Source organism: Solanum pennellii, chromosome 1 (genome assembly GCF_001406875.1).
Source record: "Solanum pennellii chromosome 1, SPENNV200".
Taxonomy (NCBI): Eukaryota; Viridiplantae; Streptophyta; class Magnoliopsida; order Solanales; family Solanaceae; genus Solanum; species Solanum pennellii.
Window position 1 is genome coordinate 216,055 of NC_028637.1, and position 20,618 is coordinate 236,672.

General features: G+C 30.1%; 3 protein-coding genes across 4 annotated transcripts; all 3 read left to right on the top strand.

Moving 5' to 3' along the window:
* Positions 1 to 1,215: 1,215 nt before the first annotated feature.
* On the top strand, positions 1,216 to 6,436 carry LOC107004586 (alpha,alpha-trehalose-phosphate synthase [UDP-forming] 6). Of its 2 annotated transcripts, none has more exons than XM_015202842.2 (4): positions 1,216 to 1,396; positions 2,171 to 4,360; positions 4,452 to 4,725; positions 5,841 to 6,436. In XM_015202842.2, exons 2-4 carry the CDS (start codon positions 2,352 to 2,354, stop codon positions 6,129 to 6,131), a joined length of 2,574 nt encoding a protein of 857 aa, XP_015058328.1. In that variant the 5' UTR covers positions 1,216 to 1,396; positions 2,171 to 2,351; the 3' UTR covers positions 6,132 to 6,436. The 2 variants fall into 2 exon arrangements, with proteins under 2 accessions (XP_015058328.1, XP_015058336.1); XM_015202850.2 differs by lacking the exon at positions 1,216 to 1,396 and adding an exon at positions 1,667 to 1,873.
* Positions 6,437 to 10,166: 3,730 nt separating this feature from the next.
* Positions 10,167 to 17,458, top strand: LOC107011266 (MACPF domain-containing protein At1g14780). The gene is given in 11 exon segments (XM_015210685.2): positions 10,167 to 10,620; positions 11,350 to 11,591; positions 13,119 to 13,320; positions 14,000 to 14,065; positions 14,975 to 15,158; positions 15,788 to 15,957; positions 16,467 to 16,531; positions 16,649 to 16,756; positions 16,758 to 16,850; positions 16,852 to 17,100; positions 17,102 to 17,458. Coding segments are annotated over 11 exon segments (1,710 nt in total). The 5' UTR covers positions 10,167 to 10,380; the 3' UTR covers positions 17,193 to 17,458.
* A 213-nt stretch (positions 17,459 to 17,671) lies between these two features.
* LOC107029877 (probable S-adenosylmethionine-dependent methyltransferase At5g38780) lies at positions 17,672 to 19,674 on the top strand. Its single transcript, XM_015231325.2, has 3 exons — positions 17,672 to 18,458; positions 18,539 to 19,156; positions 19,252 to 19,674. The coding sequence occupies exons 1-3, from the start codon at positions 18,237 to 18,239 to the stop codon at positions 19,588 to 19,590; spliced, it is 1,179 nt and encodes a 392-aa protein (XP_015086811.2). The 5' UTR covers positions 17,672 to 18,236; the 3' UTR covers positions 19,591 to 19,674.
* Positions 19,675 to 20,618: the final 944 nt, after the last annotated feature.

Here is a 20,618-nt window from a genome sequence, read left to right on the forward strand (position 1 = left end):
AAAAAATGTAAACAGTTCCACATGAAAGTAGTTTTAAAAATTAAATTATCCATTTATCCTCATAGAATAGGTCATCTTTATACATGTAACAAAGGGACCCTTCATGAATGATACCAATTTATGTCATATGTTTTTATGGAACATAAATTTTATTTTTAAAAAAAAATTTAAAAATTTGTAATTTATAATTTAAAAGAAATTTAGAATATTGATGTGATTAAGTAATTTTATTAACGAATTAATAATTGTCAGTAAGATTGAAGAAAATAATGTGTATACAATCTTATTTTTACTGTATGAAGGTACAAAAATTGTTTTTAATAGACTTTCAACTCAAGAAAAACGAATAAAAAGTTAGTAAAAAAGGAAATATAATAGTGGATAACTCAGGTAGAAAATAATAAGAAATAAACAATAAGAATGACATATAAAACGATAATCAAAGAAAATTTTATTAAGAATAAAAGAGAAATTTTATGAAAAGTTGGAAGAAAAATATAATTTTAGAAAAGATTAAAACAAAAAAAGTGACATATGAATTGAAACGAAAAGAATATAATTTTCTTACGGAATAAAAATTCTTAATTTTTGCGTGTTTATAATATTTGTTCAAGATTTACTTGCACAACAGCCAAACATATATCCTAATTCTGATTATGACTAATTCATCGACGTATATGTTTTCGTAGAATATAAACTTTATTCTTGTAAACATAATACTTTACTTTTTATTATTATTTGAAATTTTGGTACATTTAACGGTCTCTAAAGCACCAAAATTGTCCACTTTATTGTGATGGCCTTATTAGCAAAGTACATTTATGTTGCAAAACATGTGTAGGAGAAAAAGAATCCACTTATAAATGGTGTATTCATTTTCAATCGTGTGATTTCCAATTAATCTAAATTTATATATTATAAAATTATTTAAATAAAAAATATAATTTAATATAATTTTATTTAACTCAAATTTAAATTTAAAAGTTTTCAACGTAAAAATAATAGAATCATATTTAGTAGTGGTGCACTCACACTCTCATGAGGTCATGTTTGGTAAAATTATTGGCTATGTCACAACAATATTCAACATTATCTATATAGGAGTATTAAATAATCCAATTTTAAAAGCTGTTAATTACAAGTTTATAACATAAAAGAAACACAAAAACATATTATTAATATTATACTATATAGTCCATCTATAACAGTGTAGTGTATATAATAAACTTTATAGGCAGCTTCCACCCACAATAAAGATAACAAAAAAGAAAGTAAACACCATTGTTGTAGTAAGCTTAGCTGGCTTTTTTTCTTCAGTCTTCATACTCTACAATTTTCATATTTTTTTTTCACTTTAGGGTTTCCACTTTTAGGAATTCAAAGTGTTCAATAACTGGTAAAATTCCCTTTTCAACTTTTGTTGAAATTCCTCAGTTTACTATTTTGCTTCTTTGCATTTGGTCTATCAAATCTTTTTGATATCTGAGGTTTTAGTGGTTATAATTATTTGGTTGTGATGTTATGTGCTTCCTGTCTAATTATTCCAAGAAAAAATGTTTTCAATATCTTAGCTGTATATATGATTTTGAATATATTCTTATTCTCTTTCCATAAAGTTTATTTGTTTGAAATGATATATACCCTCATGTATTGCCCACCCCTAGCTTGTGATTCACTTGTCAAGTTGAAATTTTGATGTTGTTTTCTTGTACCCTTTTATGTTTTTTGTGGTTTTTCTTGGTTCACACAATCTAAAAAAGTTTTTTACACTTGATTCACTTGTCAAATTGAAATCTTGAGGTCTTTTTCTTGGTTCACACAATCTAAAAAAGTTTGTCACACTTTGATTCAGTTATCAAAATGAAATCTTGAGGTTGTTTTCTTGTACCCTTTTGAGTTTTTGGTTTTTTTTTTCTTGGTTCACACAATCTAAAAATAAAATGTTACACACCATAGTTGTGTTTCACTTGTCAAAATGAAATTTTGAGGTTATTTTCTTGTACCCTTTTGGTTTTTGGGGGGTTTTCTTGGTTCACACAATCTAAAAAAATTGTTATAGTTGTGATTCACTTGTCAAAGTGAAGTCTTGATGTTATTTTCTTGCACCCTTTTGCTTTTAGGGGTTTACTTGGTTCACACAATCTAAAATGTTTGTTCTTGGGTTTTACAGGAAAGAGGAAAAAGCAAAAGGCAGAAGTTGTATCTCATAGATGGTTGATTTGGGGAAAGTTTTGTGAAGTGGGGTTGTGTATATTTTTTTTTATGTTAGGAGCTTACTATAGAGAGTGTGTGTTTTGGTTTGGTGGACTTGGTGTTGTTAGTTAGTGAAAATAATTTTTTTATAAAAATAGATGGTGTCAAGATCCTATTCCAATCTCTTGGAGCTAGCCTCAGGTGAGGCTCCTTCGCCGTCTTTCGGGCGAATGAGCCGGAGGATTCCACGTGTTATGACCGTCGCCGGGATAATGTCTGATCTGGATGATGATGGATCGGAGAGCGTTTGCTCCGATCCATCATCATCTTCAGCTCAAAAAGATAGGATAATTGTTGTAGCTAATCAGCTGCCAATTAGAGTACAAAGAAAAACTGATGGCAGTAAAGGATGGTTATTCAGCTGGGATGAGAATTCACTTCTTCTCCAGCTGAAAGATGGTTTAGGAGATGATGAAATTGAGGTTATATATGTTGGTTGTCTTAAGGAAGAAATCCACCCGAATGAGCAAGATGAAGTTTCACAAATACTTCTCGAGACATTTAAGTGTGTTCCCACTTTTGTACCACCTGATCTGTTTACTAAGTACTACCATGGATTTTGTAAGCAGCAGCTTTGGCCTTTGTTCCACTATATGTTGCCCCTTTCGCCTGATCTAGGTGGTCGATTTAATCGATTACTATGGCAGGCTTATGTTTCTGTAAACAAAATTTTTGCTGATAGGATCATGGAAGTGATCAATCCGGAAGATGACTTTGTGTGGGTTCATGACTATCATCTCATGGTACTGCCTACCTTCTTGAGGAAAAGATTCAATAGAGTAAAGCTTGGATTTTTCCTCCATAGCCCTTTTCCTTCTTCCGAGATATATAAAACATTGCCTATTCGTGAAGAAATCTTACGAGCTCTCTTGAATTCGGATTTGATTGGGTTCCACACTTTTGACTATGCGAGGCACTTCCTCTCATGTTGCAGTCGGATGTTAGGCATTTCTTATGAGTCGAAAAGGGGTTACATAGGCCTCGAGTACTACGGCAGGACTGTAAGTATTAAAATTCTTCCAGTGGGTATTCATATGGGGCAGCTTCAGCAAGTCTTGAGTCTCCCTGAGACGGAGGCAAAAGTTGCAGAGCTCGTTCAGCAGTATAATCATCAAGGAAGGACATTGTTGCTTGGAGTTGATGACATGGACATATTTAAAGGCATTAGTTTGAAGTTATTGGCAATGGAACAACTTCTATTGCAGCACCCAGAGAAGCAGGGGAAGGTTGTTTTGGTGCAGATAGCCAATCCTGCTAGAGGCAAAGGAAAGGATGTCCAAGAAGTGCAGGACGAAACGAATTCGACAGTGAAGCGAATTAATGAAGTATTTGGAAGGCCTGGATATCAACCAGTTATATTGATTGATAAGCCACTTAAGTTTTATGAAAGGATTGCTTATTATGTTGTTGCGGAGTGTTGCCTGGTCACTGCTGTCAGGGATGGCATGAACCTTATACCATACGAGTATATAATAAGTCGTCAAGGAAATGAGAGGCTGGATAAGGTTCTGAAACTGGACTCTTCTACACCAAAGAAGAGCATGTTAGTTGTGTCTGAGTTTATTGGGTGTTCTCCCTCTTTGAGCGGAGCAATCCGAGTGAATCCATGGAACATTGATGTAGTTGCCGACGCAATGGACTCTGCTTTAGTAATGCCTGAGCCAGAGAAGCAACTTAGGCATGAGAAACATTACAGATATGTTAGCACCCATGATGTTGGATACTGGGCTCGCAGTTTCTTACAAGATTTGGAGAGAACATGCAAGGATCATGTGAGACGAAGATGTTGGGGTATTGGATTTGGCTTAAGTTTCAGAGTTGTTGCACTTGATCCGAATTTTAGGAAGCTTTCAATGGAGCATATAGTTTCAGCATATAAAAGGACAACAACCAGGGCAATCCTTCTGGACTACGATGGAACTTTGATGCCTCAAAATGCAATTGATAAGAAGCCAAGTGCTAAAACCATTGAAATCATCAAATCTTTGTGCAGAGACAAGAACAATATGGTGTTCATCGTCAGTGCTAGAAGCCGAAAGACGCTAGCTGACTGGTTTCCAACTTGTGAGAAACTTGGTATTGCAGCTGAGCATGGATATTTCTTGAGGTATTGCTTGATATTCTAACATATTTCCTTGTTATATGTTCTCATAATTTACGCACAGGTTCAAATTTCAAATGGTTCTTTGAATTTACAGGATGAATCAAGATGAAGAATGGGAAACATGTATACCAGAAGTAGAATGTTGTTGGAAAGAAATTGCTGAGCCTGTTATGCAACTTTACACTGAAACTACTGATGGATCAGTTATTGAAGACAAGGAAACATCAATGGTATGGTCTTATGAGGATGCGGATCCTGATTTTGGATCATGTCAGGCTAAAGAACTTCTTGATCACCTTGAAAGTGTGCTGGCTAATGAACCAGTCACTGTGAAGAGTGGACAGAATATAGTGGAAGTTAAGCCCCAGGTATGTACTTCTCTTTCTTGACTATAACGTTGGCTTGTAGTGGTATTTGCTCTCCTGTAGAAATCGAGGGCATTTGCAGCAGCGGAAACACTTATATCGCTCGCTTGCAGACTTATGTTGCTCGGACTCTTTCAAAAAGTTGACTTGTGCATGTCGGATCCTCCATCTGGCACAAGTGTGACTGTACTTTTTGTAGAGTCCAAACAACATAGCTGCAGACTGCATGAGTTAAAAACTAACTGTTGTTTTTGCAAGATATTTGCTTTTGCATATATCTCAGTTTTTTCGTTAGAGGTGGGATGATTCATTTATAAGGTGAAACACTAGGTTTCAATCTTAATGGATTCTCAGTTAGAAAAGCTTAGGAAGTTTCTTTGTTTATAACTTGAATTGGTTGCATATGATTAGTAATATAACTAATATAAGATTCTAGATCATCAAAGTTGAAAATAGAGAGACTCTTAGACTATTAATGCCAGCATACCTACTTGCAGGTATGTGACTTAACGATAGTTTTTTCTATTGTCGACTTGCGTACATTATATTTCAGTGAAGCAGACTGCAGATACAAACTCCTTTAGCGATAAAAGTACTCCCACGTTTCAATTTGTTTGTACAGTTTTGATGGTTTTGACTCAACACAGAGTTAAGAAATTTTTTTTTTTTTTTGAATTTGGTGGTCTTAAACTAAAGATGCGTACAATGTACCAAAAAATGCCTTGTGGTCTTAAACATACGACGTGGAAAATTAGAATTAAAGAGTTCCTCGAAAAGGAAAGAGACATTCTTTTTTAAACGGACTACAAAGGAAAGTAATACAAACAAATTGAAAGGAGGGAGTACTTAATTTGAATCCGTGCTTTTTTCTATTTTCTCAGGAAAAAACTCTCAAAAAATGAAAAAAGGTGAGTCTAGAGGAATTAACCATGGGACCTCATATGTGAAACATTTTGTTATCTTCGTTTGTGCATAAATCATATACAATCTTGCATTGCAACTCTATGTTGTGGCACAGTTCTAAACCTCACATTTGCCCTCTAAACATTTTAATCCTTGAGATATGGTTAATGTATGATATTGTGAATGTGTCTTTAAAAATGTGTTCCTTCCTTCAGGGTGTAAGCAAAGGGCTCGTTGCCAAGCGCCTCCTTAACGAAATGCAAGAGAAAGGAATGTCACCAGATTTTGTCCTCTGCATAGGAGATGACCGATCAGATGAAGACATGTTTGAGGTGATCATGAGCTCGGTGTCTGGACCATCCATGGCTCCAGCAGCCGAAGTCTTTGCTTGTACTGTTGGCCGGAAGCCCAGCAAGGCCAAATACTATCTCGATGACACTACCGAGATAGTTAGGCTGATGCAGGGTTTGGCCTCTGTTGCTGACCAAATGTTACCACAGATGTAAAGGCCAGATGAGGTCTTTCTCAGTTTTCTTGTTTATTCATAGAGTTGTAAATTGATGGAATTATAGAGAAACTGCAGCAGTACTTGAATGTCTCTTTGTTTTCTTGTTTATTGGTGAGTTGTAAATTAATGGAATTATAGAGAAACTGCATTTTGTTCGATTCGCGCTCACCACAACTATTACATTTGCCTCTTACCTCCACGAGGTAGTAGTAAGGTTTGTGTACACTTTATTCTTTTCAGATCTCACCCGCGGGAGTACTCTATGTATGTATTTTGTTGTTGTATAGAGAAGTTGTATTCGAAGTTCTTGACTTGATTACCCTCTTAAGGGTGTGTTTGGTATGAAAGAAAACAGTTGAATTTCAGTTTTTCAAGGTTTGGTTGGTTTGATAAATATATTTTCCTTGTGAAATCAGGAAAATGAATTTCGGGGGTGAGTCGGGAAAAACAAATTTCATAAGTGAAATTTCATGTTGACTGTCACCTTGTTCACACTCGAACTCCCATAATATTTATTTGGATTACATTGGATATATATTTATTGTTATATTTAGAAGTTGCTTTAAAAGTACTAGACTTGATTTTACTACAAGGGTGTGTTTGGGTTCCAAAAAATTTAAATTTCAATACTTCTCAATGTTTGATTGATTCTGAAAAAAAAAATTATTTTTAGGAAATCAAGTTTCTTGAAAATTAGCTATACAATTTTCGTGGATGTAATAGGAAAAATAAGTTTCACAAGTGATTCTTAAAACTTGTTTTCTCTAGAGAAAATGTTTGCCACTATTTTCGACTAATCAAACACGAGAATATTACAAAATATTTCCTAAAAAATCTTTTTTTTTATATCAAACACACCCTTAATGATGCAAGGTGTTTGGGAAAAATTTTAACCTAAAATATTATACCACATTAAATACTTATATCTTTTTGTATTATTTCAAGTTTTTAGTGTGAAATTAGTTTTTCTCTTTCCATCTTTTCTAACTCTCATATTTGTGATCATATTTCTTGTGCTCCCACTAAAGTTTAGTCCAAGAAAATGTTGCCAAAATTGTGCAAGACAACAAGATGTAACAAACTAATGAGATAAGAAGATAATCGTCTGAATCGAATGACGCACACTCCTAATTATATTCATATCTAAGCTCTTGTTTGTTCATACATAATTTTTATTTTTTCTAAAAGCTTTGCAAAAGAGCATTTGGATATATTGGATCTTTTTCGAAGATAAAATTCAGGTTCGAAAAAAAATGGTTTTGTTAAGATTTTCATGTGTTCTTTTTTTCTTTTTTGTGCTCACAATATTTTAACCTTTTATTTTTATTTTTTTCAAATTGAATGATTGAAAAAATACAATTTTGATTTTCTAATTTTTTTTTTCTTCAAATTTTTGTAGATCCAAAAACATTTACTCAAATGTCTCTTTCTCAAAACTAACACGTCTAAATGTCTCTTTCCATAATGTGTAAATGACTCTTTTCAATGGAAGTGTAAAACACGAAACCTATACGTTCCCACTTGAAAGATTTTACTCGTTTTAATTTATTTATTTTAATTTAATTCGATATAAAATTTATAAAATAAAAAATAACTTTTAAATTTGTCACTACATACTAAGATGAATAATTCATATATTAAATTAATTAATAATATAAGATCATAAATCTAAGTATTCCGACCTAAGGACCACAATCATAAGAGTGAGATGAGTGTAATATTACAAGATATACTAAATTACTTCAAGAATAAGCAAAGGAGAATTGGTCTTCAACTTTTTAGGTCAAAGTCATTCACCTTGACTTAAATCTTTTCCCTTTTTTTTCTTTTGTTTTTATTTAGGTCCGATATTTTAATTAGATTATTTTGATAAAATTTGAAATCACACGTTGTAGGGTTTATTGATGAAGCCAGAGGTGAATGCAGAACTTCTAATTAAGTTTGAAGAGATCTCAATCATCCAATCACAAAATATGTTAGATGTATTATTTTCCTTTTATGTTTTACTTTTTTTCTTTTCTTTTTTTCTTTATTTGAAAATTATGAAATTAATGACAATTTTTTTAATGAATGGTGAAGTCAATGAAAATAATTATATTTTTCTTTGCATGGTTTTTTATTGAATAAAAAAGAAAAAAAATAACAAAACAAGAAGGTATTAAAATTAGGATTTCCTTCAAAAGTCTAATAACTTTTACAGGGAAATTTTTGACTATTTTCTTTAATTTTTTATAGTTAAAATCTTTGACTATTTTTTATTTATTTTTTTTTTAAAAAAAAAGACAATTTTTTTTTACTATGAAAGGCACAAAATATAAAAGTTCAAATTCCTACATATATATTTTTTTCATCTCCAATATATTTTGCCTACATAATTAACACTTACTACTTTAATATATACATAAAAACATAAATCTTATATTTTTTATTATTATTATTTTAATAGATGATTATACAATATAGTGTTTTCTTAACTAAATTTCACTCCCTATTTCCTTATTATTTATTTTTATAAAGATACAAAATTATTAGGTCATAGTATGTAAGCTGCGTATCGAACTAAAATACATACGTTTTCCATTATAGTCATCAATATATATATTATATTGTTTAATTTGGAAATTAACTAATACTTTGAAATCAAGAAAAATCTTTTATTTCTTTTAAATATACACCATAATAATTGGAATAACTAACTACAAACAGTGGAAGAAGACCTTTTCTAGGTTCTTCACCTTTTATTTGATCAAAAAACTTTCCAAGAGTTCAATTAAGTTATATTATATATATTATTGGTGTAACAAATTCTACAAAAGTAAATATTAAATCAGAGTCGAATTTAAAATTTATGAGTTATATCGACATATTATTGCCATAATTCTAAGAATGTGTACTCTTCATCTGTCCACTTTGAATATTATAATTCTTTTAGAGTGAAATAATAAAAATATAATATATTTTTTGTTAATATAATTTAATTTTAAAAATTAACTAAATAAACTTTAAAAAAACACGACATAACAAAAGTGAATAAATTCATTTAATTTGGGTAAAGTAAAAATTCTTAATTGTGATAATGTCTAAATGTGAACACTGCCAATTATATTCAAGACAAGAATGGGTAAACTTTCATATTATAGTCTTTATTGGTACTTTTCTTTTGGTAGAAATCAACACATTATATAAAGAAAAATTACTATATCCTTTTCAAGTTACTTTTTTATGTCTCAAATTACTAGTTTATTTTTTTAATTTTAGTTATTTTTAATTATTTGTCTATTTTAATAAATTAGAAAAAGATAATTTTTTAACGTATTATACCTCAATTAAATTAGTTTTTAAAAAAATAAAATTTCATGAAAATCATAAGTTTTTAATTCATCCACTCCATAATTAATATGATTTTGATAGTAAACTCACTAGGTTAATAATTTTTTTTTCTTAATAAATATGTTAATTCAAAAGTGAATAACTAATTAGACACAAAAAAATACTTAACTTTGTATAGTAATTTTAATTTTATTATTTTATTTTCACTCTTAGTACTTAATAATTAAATTTAGAGTTCCACGATATCATACATAAAGTTAGTTTATAGTTCCACGATACGATGACACGAAGGGAGTAAATGTTTCCCCTCAGAGATTTAAAGTTATAATTTATAAAATATAATTATTCACCGAATAAATCCCTTTCTCTCAAATCTTACATGTATATATTTACTATATATTGATAAAATATAATATTTTATCAATTCAATTATATCATTCATTAACTTAAAATTATTTACATAAATTTCTAAATTTTAAATCTTGAATTAGTCTCCTCGTCAACAAAACAAGTCATTATCTCACTCATTAACATACTATAAAAATAGATAGACCAGTTAAAACAAGAAATAATTGCAGCTAACAAACAAGAAAGAAAATTTTTTTTAAAAGAAAATGAAGTTTCCTATAGACCTTCCTATCAAGTAATTTTCTCAATTTAATTTTTTCTTTTCAAACTTAGATATATACATTATTAATAAAATAAAACTATAGTCTCAATTAAAATTCACACATTCTTCTTCTCTCTATTTTCCCTCTTTATAACCCCTTCATATCCTTCCAACACAAGTGTCCATCATTAGAAGTTGCATCTCTATTTTGCGCACACATCGAAAAACAGTGCTCTGCTAATGAAATCGATCCACTAATAATTATTTCAATCAAGATCGAGCACGCTTATCTAGAGGAAAAAAAGACATGAGTAATAATAATATTGTGGAGAAGGCAATCAAGAGTTTAGGAAAAGGATTTGATTTAACATGTGATTTTAGACTAAAGTATTGTAAAGGAAATGAAAGGCTTGTGTTACTAAATGAAAAATTGAAGAAAGAGTTGATGGTGCCTGGTTTTGGAGCTTATGAAAATGTACCAATTGATATTAAGTGTGATAAAGGTGATAGAGTTAGATTTCAATCTGATATTCTTGATTTTAATCAGGTACTTTAACTTTATTTTTATTATATCAATCTCCTCTTCTTTTTTTCTTTATTTTTTGATTTCGATCAGATGTGAGAAAGTTGATCGAATGATAAGTACCTCTCACTTTCAGCTCGAAGGTTGTGAGTTTGACTCACTAAAGGCGGGGGAGCTCTAAGGGAAGGGTAAAAAAAGAATGTTATTTAAAGGTGTGTTTGGTTGGAATTCAATAACGACAACAATAGATTTTATTAGTATAATTTTATAAGTAGAGATAGAAAAGATAATTCACGTATTTGGAGGGAAAAAATACGTGATCTTTTTATATACTTATTTATGATGTTTAATAAGTAAGCAGAAAATATGTTCAATAATATTTTTGTATAATTTGTTATAGTCAAAAATACTATAGAAGTGGGGTGGAGCTAATGTAAAAGCATAGCCACATAAACGAAAGAATGATCAGTTAAACAAAGTTTATTAAAAAATTATATTATGCATATCAAAAATTTTATTTATGTATAAATAAGAAAAATTACGTTTTAATATACTCAAATAATGTTAGGGGGGGGGGGGGGAGAAAGAAACAATTTGTATGAAATTCCACTTGTCATACTTTGGTTCCTGACTTTTAAGGAATTTATTTTCTTACGGATCAATCAAATATGAAAAAAGTAAAAAAAGAAAATCTTCGTATCAAACGCATCCTAATTATTCATAAAATGTTTTTTTTATTTATTTTTGGAACAGATGTCAGAATATATAAATAGGAGAAGTTCAGTGCCTGGAAAAATACCATCTGGACTGTTTAATTCAATGTTTGGATTTGAGAGTGGTTCATGGGCTAATGATGCAGCAAATACAAAGTATTTGGGGCTTGATGGTTATTTCATCATATTATTTGATGTTCATATTGATAGATATTCACTTGTTTTGGATAATCAAGTTATTAATGATGTTCCTTCCACTTGGGATCCTGCAGCACTTGCAAGGTAATTAACATTGTCTCTTTATTCAGTGTTTGATATCTGCTTTGAGACTTATCTGATTAATTATGTGCCACATGAAATATATTTGTAAAAGAAGCATTGGAAACACCTTTAAATTATGCGTGATTTGTTACTTTCATTCTTGAATTATAAACCGCCTTAGAAACACTCCTTTACTTGGCAAACTGAACTAAAATATACTTCCGATCTTGCAACATGATTGAAATACACTCTTAAATTCTCGCTAATTTTATGGGTGTTTTTCAAACACTTCTTTCGGCTTTTTATTCAGAGTCACATGCTTTTCCAAGAATTTGATACTACTTGATATATCATGTTGCAAATTAAGAGTGTATGTAGGTTTAGTTAGTCAAGTACAGGAGTTGTTTTACGGATGTTAATAGTTCAAGAATAAAACTAATAATTTACACTGAGTTTAAGAGTATTTTCAATACTTATCTCTTCATTTAAAGGTGAAAATACTCTATTATGTTTTTTTTTTCATTTTAAATATTCGAACTCGAGAACTCTAACTAATGTCGAATGAAATTTATTCATGGTAAGTAACAGGGCAGATGGTTGCCAAGGGGTGGCTGGTTCGATAATATAAAGTAATAATACAAATTTACAATATTGCATGGTTTATAAGTTTATAATTCCTTAAATATGTAAAATACCACAAACATAAGGATTAAAAGTACAGAATTTTAATTAATTAAAGGTAAAAATAACTATTCAGATACCATACTAACCAAACTTATAATTTGTTCACATTGTAGGGACTTAAAGTGTGAAACTCTTTTCATTAAAAGAAAAGGATTAAATAAATAAAATTATAGGAGTAACATTTTGGGATAGGTATATTATAAGTAATTGACTTTGGAATTAATTATATAGTTCATAATTATTCCATTTCTCTGTTTTGACCAAGTCTACAAAAAATAACTCTGTTTCTTGATCTTACACTTCTTCCACAACAACATTAATATAAAATAAAAACTTGAAGAAAGAAAACTTGGCAATGGGGAGAATAAGTCTTAACTATTGAATTCATAAAGTCAAAAATCATTAAGTTTTAAGTAGATTAGGTATACTATGGTGTAGAAAGATGACAATACGCTTTATTCTTTTTTGGTTTCTCACTCAATCTTCTATTTTGAGGTTCGACTAATTTAAATTCACATGAACAAATTCCACTCCATTTCGAGATTCATACTCGGTACATTTGATTAAGGATGAAAATGATACTAAGTTTCTGCTATGTGCAGGTGTCAGGGAAAGGTCAGACCATAAGAGTCTATTGTATGCAGTTTTACCCTGTATTTCTACAAAAACATGTTTTTCTAACCTAAATTCCTGACCTCTTTATTACACGATCACAATAATTTTACCATTTACGTTAAGACTTAGTTGTAAATGGAGTTGAAGTTATCGAATTCTGAGGAGTCGATATCAATCAATATTTAATGTATATGTAATTGAATATTTCATTTTGATACAAAGAAATTAAGTATTTGTTAATTGTGATAGGTTTATTGAAAAATATGGTACACACATAATAGTGGGGTTAAGTATTGGAGGACAAGATGTGGTCCTAGTGAGGCAAGACAAATTATCAAACATGGAACCATCACAACTCAAGAACCACTTGGATGAACTTGGTGATCAATTATTCACTGGCATTTGCAACTATTGTCCACAACAATTCAAATCAAGAGAACAAAAACATAAGGTTTTTTTCCTTTACTTTTTTCATAATCTCACACTCGATTTTCGATATGTGTATTGTGAAAGTATGATTATTTGGGATTCTCATCCATTAAAGAGGGAAACATATTATATCAGGATTTTTCTTATAGATTGGCCAATTCAATCCTCCGAACGGGAAAATCATTTCAAGATCTTTGAACATATTTGAGGATTTAATGTTATTATTGTAACTCAACCAGAGCTCAAACCTGAGATCCTTTGATTGTTGATGAATACTATCCATAATGCTATTACCCTCGATTGTTTTTTCGTAATCTTTCTCTAACCTATTAATATAAAAATGTGGAGACATTTCTTTTTTCCACACCTAAAACTCGAATTTGAAAGAAATATAATTAATTATTACTCTCTGTTTCACAAAGATTGATCTAGTTTGACTTGGCACGGAGTTTAAGAAAATAAAGAAGACTTTTGATCGTATAGTCCTAAATTAAAGTTATGTCAAATGTACAAAAATTGTCCTTTAATCTTATGGTCTTAAACATGCCACGTGTAAAGTTGTTACCAAAAAAGAAAGATATTATTCTTTTTTAAATAAACTAAAAAAAAAGAAGGTAATTCTTTTTTAAACGGACGGTGTATATAACTTCAATTGAACTGATTTTTTTTCTTTCTTTTTCATTTTTATTTCTGAATTGCAGGCATTCAATATTTTTGATCCACAACCCAACATCTTTAGCAGCTTTCCATCAGCAACAACCAAAAATGTAAGTTGACAATTGTATATGTTAATTTTCAATTTTATATTGAAAAATGCACCCAAAAGTCAAAAAATACTGACTTATAATCACCTAAAATTTTCAATGTCCCTAAAAAATTAATTTTTAACACTTAAAAGTTCTTATTAGTACTTAATGCTTATCAATCATTAACGACTTATTAAAATCAAATAAGTTATGATGGAATGATTAAAAATTCTTTCACGTATAACTAGAGATTTTGATTTTAAAATATCTAGTAATCAAAATGATATTGTTAGGAGTGGTATAGCGCTCAGAAGTGGAACCCATAATATGCAAATTTAAATTTAATTAGTAATTAAAGCCCTAATACAAATTTTAAAATTGAATTTAGTCATAAATTGTTAGGTCAATTTTCTTGCTTTGATTTGTATCATCATAAACAGTCATAGGTCTAATTCTCCAGCTAATTGTGATAAACTTTTGACATTAAGAAGCTTCTAATTAACATAATCCATCACACATGGGAGATTCTTTGAATTTAACTCATCAAAAAATTAGCAAAAATATAAAAAGTCTAAGGATTTTCAAGTCAAAATTAACAACTAGATCTCTAAAAATACTGAAAATAATTCAATGTGAAATAATTTTATATACATTAATCTAGCTGGAAGAATCAAGAAAATCAAATTTGAGCTTTCGGTTGACCATCAATAAAAAAAAAAGGAATAATTTCATGAACGAAATATTATGCGTTCACGTAAAATTCTAAAACGAGTCACATTCAAAAAAGATGTGATGTACACAATTTATACCGTGATGGAACTAAGTAGTGTCAATAGTCAAAGGATTCTATCAAACACATTTCATCGAAAAATTATATTGTGCAACTTAATATAAAAATACTATATTAATTTGTTTTTTTTTCTATTGCAGGGTGTAACTGTGATATGTTCAAAAAGAGGTGGAGATTTAACAGCAAATACACATAGTGAATGGCTTCTAACAGTGCCTTCAATGCCAGATGCAATTGCCTTTAACTTAATTCCTATTACTTCACTTCTCAAAGGTGTTCCTGGCAAAGGCTTTTTATCACATGCTATCAACCTTTATCTTAGATGTAAGTTAATAATATACTTTTCTCTTTTTATATAGTCTCAAGTTGACGATACAATTATCTTCGTGCAATGTATAAGTTATGTAGAGTCTATGAACTACCTACATCATACATCCCTAGCTAGGGTGTTGTCCTTCTCCGGACTTTGTGCAAATGTGAGACGTTAGGTGCATCAGACTATTTTTTTAGAAAAAATTAAAATGTAGTACTCTCAAAACTATACACTAATAATATAGTTACATTCTATGTAACCTATAGGTTATGTACGATTTTGAATTGTGGAATTAACTATCAATATATACAACATAGGATACAACCTTTTCTTAAATCTGGTTGAATGTGGGATGCTTTGTTCACGAGAATGTTTTTTTTTATGTAGTCTAAAATTGATAGAGAGGATTGTTTCAAGATTTGTCTTTTTTAATAAATTTTAGAATAACATCCTTTTCCATATATTTTCTTGAATAAATGCCAAATTGACTTAAGCCACGTAGCATTATGATAATTCAAACATTAAATAGTGGAGACAAATGTTAGTTGAAGTGTATTTATCATACAGATTTTATATTTTTTATTTTGAATAATTCAATGTATATTATTATATTAAATTAAAATAATGTATTGATTTGCAGATAAGCCACCCATAGCAGATTTGCAATATTTTCTGGATTTTCAAGCCCACAAAATTTGGGCTCCTATTCACAATGATCTTCCTTTAGGCCCAACTACAAATAGGTCCATTAGGCCTCCAGCCCTTCATTTCAATTTGATGGGCCCAAAGCTATATGTAAACCCAACTCAGGTAAAAGTTTTAACTTTATGTACCTCAAATTAATACTCCTCAAGTTTCATTTTATGTGAGTGTGTCCGATTGGATACAAAGTTTAAGAAATCAAAAAAACTTATTGTGACTTATAAGTCAAATATATGTAAGTTATGTTTGCTCAGACTCTTCAAACCATGTTATCAGGCATATGTCAGATCCAACAAAGTAATTTAGTTTTGGAGGATCCGACATGGGTCTTGAAGAGTTGGAGAGACATAAATAATGAAAAGTCTCTTTCTTCATTTTTCGAAAAATAGATTTTTCTAGAAAATCCGTCAACATTTTTTCTTCCCCAGTTTCAACATAGCTCATCTCATACAACTCTTAACTCCCACCTCTCATAATATTTATCTAGATTATACACGTGTGTTTAATTAAAAATCAGGTAAGAACAAATTAAATAACTCACTTATATATGACCTATATATATATATTTGCTTTTAACTCTAGAAATCCAAATTAATTGTATCTTTCTATATTGTCAGGTAATTGTTGGGAAGACACCTGTAACTGGAATACGACTTTATCTTGAAGGAGTAAAGTGTGATAGGTAATTCCTTTTCCTAATCAAATGTAACTTTCATTTTATGCGATGCGATTACTGTCATTCGTAGAATCAAAAAACAAACCTTACAACCTAAACTAATAAAGATAGTGGTCGTTTCAGGCTGGCCATACATTTACAACACTTGATAAACACTCCAGTACTCCTACAAGACAAAATAGACGATCCGCTGACGTGGCGCGGACCCGACCATCGGAAAAAATTCTCACACGGCTCCTGTAAAGTACGATCCGAATTGGGCACCATACGAGAATGGCTTTAGTTTCATCGTTACGGGTGCTCAACTCCACGTTAAAAAACACGATACTCTTACATCTCAGATTGTTATATTCTAAAGTTTCTAACTCATGTATCGTGCAGTCTCAGTGGATGCAATGTGCCTTCGAGAGTTGCACGAAATCATCATCGGGTTTTGTATCGGCTATTAGTGGTGCATCCTCGATTCCCGGGTTTTTACCCGAGAAACCGGTGGTGGTGTACCCGACCGGCCCACCGGTGCCGGTGCATACCCAAAAGCTACTTAAATTTGTGGATACAACACGATTGTGTAGAGGCCCATTGGTTGGTTACCGGGGCAAAATTGGACTTGGAAAGAGGAAAAATTTGCTTGCGTGTTAAATTCTCCTTGCTAAATAGCGCTTCTTAATCTTTTACGTCCAGTAATACTCGTTGTGGACTTTTAGTTAATTCAGATTCGTATAAAAAAATTATTTTGAAAGGTTTCATCAAAGATGACTTCATTTATAGAGTTGAGAGTCGAAATCCCCAAACAACAGATGGAGATATATATATATATTGTTTACTTCTTGAGAAGTCCCCAAAAATGTGGGTTGTAATTAGTTATTTTGAGAAATTGGCTTGTGCAATGTATATAAGTTATAATATGGGGTAAAATATAGAACTTGAGTTTAATTGGAGAGTTATTTATTTTATTTATTTGTTTGTTATTGGCATATGTAATAAGAAGGAAAAAGGGGCAGAGTAAAGTGTTCTTTTAATTTTATTTTATATGTTGGTACAAAAATTATACTTATTTCATTTTATTTGGGGAGAAAGAATAAATATACTTTCGAACTATGTAAATGGTATGCAGATATCCTGCGTGATTTTTTGAGACATTGATGTTCCTGCCGTCCAAAAACTACAAAATATATATCCTTTATACTAACATACATACACGTGTCATAATCTTATCCACCGATTGATATTTATTAAATATTGAATCGACGAATAAGATTGTGTCACGTGTCTCTATTTAGTCTTCTGTTAGAGTGAAGGCATATATAATCTAGTTTTTTTTATCGCAGAAGGATCAATGTCCCAAAAATATAACATAGGATATCTGCATATCTTTACGATAATTCGAAAGTATATTTTATCATTTTTTTTTCTTTTATTTTTATGTGTCTCTTAAAAAACCTAAAGTATAATGACCATTTCACTAAAATTATCCTTATTTCTTTATCTTATAACAATTTAATACTTGGTATTTTTATTTATATCATATTAATTTCTCTCCGTATTTATTAGAGTATGGGGGATGAAGGTGGACAATAAATCTTGTTTTGATTTTCTCAAGGAAAAAATAATATCCTTACTCACATATTCCAAGAACTAAAAAAATACAATTAGAAAATGCTACTACTACTTGACAATTAAATAATAACCCTACCATAAACTCAATTAAAAAATGCTATTTTATATATATAAAAAAAATATCCTTTTTGGGAATCCCTCTATTAAACAAATTAAGTCAACTCTTATCTTAAAAGTTTTTTTAATCCCATCCACATATTATATAGGAGAAGATCAAGAAGGGTATTATGAGCAAGAATTATTCAAAATGTCAACATCTTTCCCTATGAATGGTGGTGATGCTGTTTATAGCTACTCCAAGAACTCCCAAATACAGGTATATTTTCCTTGCACTATTTTTGAATCTCAATCACTTATTATAAACTAATTATTTTTGAAATGTTATGTATTTTGTAGAGAGAAGTGTTAGATGGTGCAAAGGAGATGATGAAAGAAGCAATTATTAAAAATCTTGACATCAAAAACATGTTTACTTATTCTTCAAACAAATTTAATATTGTAGAGTTGGGATGTTCAATTGGACCAAACACATTCAACTCAATGCAACATATTGTACAAGTTGTAAAGGAAAAGTACCATGATAACAATATTGAATTCCAAGTATTTTTCAATGATCATGTAAACAATGATTTCAACACCCTCTTTCGATCACTCCCTATCGATCGATCCTACTATGCATGTGGAGTTCCAGGATCTTTTCATGGTAGATTATTTCCATCGCGATCCATACATTTTGCACATTCTTCTTGTGCTATACATTGGTTATCTAAGTGTCCAAAAGAACTATTAGATGAAAAAACCCTAGCATGGAATAAGGGATTGATTCACTATGTTGGTGCATCAAGTATTGTAGTGAATGCTTATGTTGCTCAATTTGAAAAGGACATGGAAATGTTCTTCAATGCAAGAGCTGAGGAAATTGTCCAAGGAGGAATGATGGTGATTCTTTCACCATTTTCGGGTTATCGTTACCTCAAATTTTTTGGCTCTACTCTTATGGATTTGGTAAATGAGGTAAGATAATGATAACTCGCTTCAGTCTCGTTTTATGTGACGTGTTTTGTTTTATCATATTGAGTGCTAACTTTTTTTTTTTTTTTGACATATAGGGAATGCTAGATGAATCTCTAGTTGACTCATTCAATGTGCCAGTGTATTTTCCCTCTATTGAAGACATGACTAAAGTGGTGGAGAAAAATAATTTTTTTAGCATTGAGAAAATAGAATTAACATATCCTAAGTCAAAACTTGTGGATGAGGCTGATGCAAAGACTTTAATTATAAACTTAACAGCTGTTTTACAACAAGTTTTTATCAATCATTTTGGGAATGAAATAACAGAAGAAACTTTTACAAGGACTATACTCAAAAGTGAAGAGATTTCAGCATGGATGAAAATAAATTGTGAAAAAGCATGTCAATTATTTGTAGCTTTAAAGCGGAAATAAATTAATTTTTTTGTCAAAGACATGGAGATGGACATGACATGCATATGTAATAGGACAAGTTTCTTATGTTTTTTTTTCTTCTAATAATTATTTTGGACTTTTTTCCTCATTTTCCTTTATTTATGTGCTATATAAAGAAAATTGAGAAGTCTTTTTATTAATAATTCTTATGTCTATTGCTAATGAACAACAATAGACATGTAACACTATATCTACTTATTGAGTGAAAAGATACCTCTTTTTTGGAGTGCTTGTGAATTTTTTTAAAAATATTTTTTATGTATTAATTTGTTTGGCTTGATTTAAAATATGAAGATCAAATTAATTAATATTATGATAAAAAATAATTTATTTTACTATTGAAATAACAACTAAGAGAAACAAATTAAAACAAAGGAGTAGCTCTTTGAAAGTATACATATCCAATACATAAACTTCTAAAACGACAAAAAGTTTTGAAGTAAGTATTATTTCAATCATGATAAATAATTTGATACTAAGAAAATAATCCTTAGCTAAGAGGGAGGCTAGTTAAGATCATCAATGAAGAGACTTTTCAATTAAATAAAGTAACATCAATCCAAAAACATTAGATAATAAGAGATACATAAGAAACTTGGCCTATGGAATGTGCATATGCTATAGATCTCCATAGACCTTAATTACATAATATATAGATAGATAGATAAATAGATAGATTTCTTATTTACGTTTTAAAACAATCATTTTTCTCCACCACTTTAGTTATGTCATCAGGAGAAGGAAAATAAATTGGCACATTGAATGAGTTAACTAGAGATTCATCTAACATTCCCTGTATATAAGTCCAAAAAGAAAAATCAATTATAAATGTACTACAAAACATTGCATCACATGAATTGAGATAAAAAAATTATACTTATTTCATTTTATTTTATATGGTAATATTAACTAAATATAATATTTAAAAAAGAAAGATGTTTGACGTATAAATAAATTCAGAATTTAAAATTTATATATATAAAGGAAAAGGTTTTGAAAAATACTTC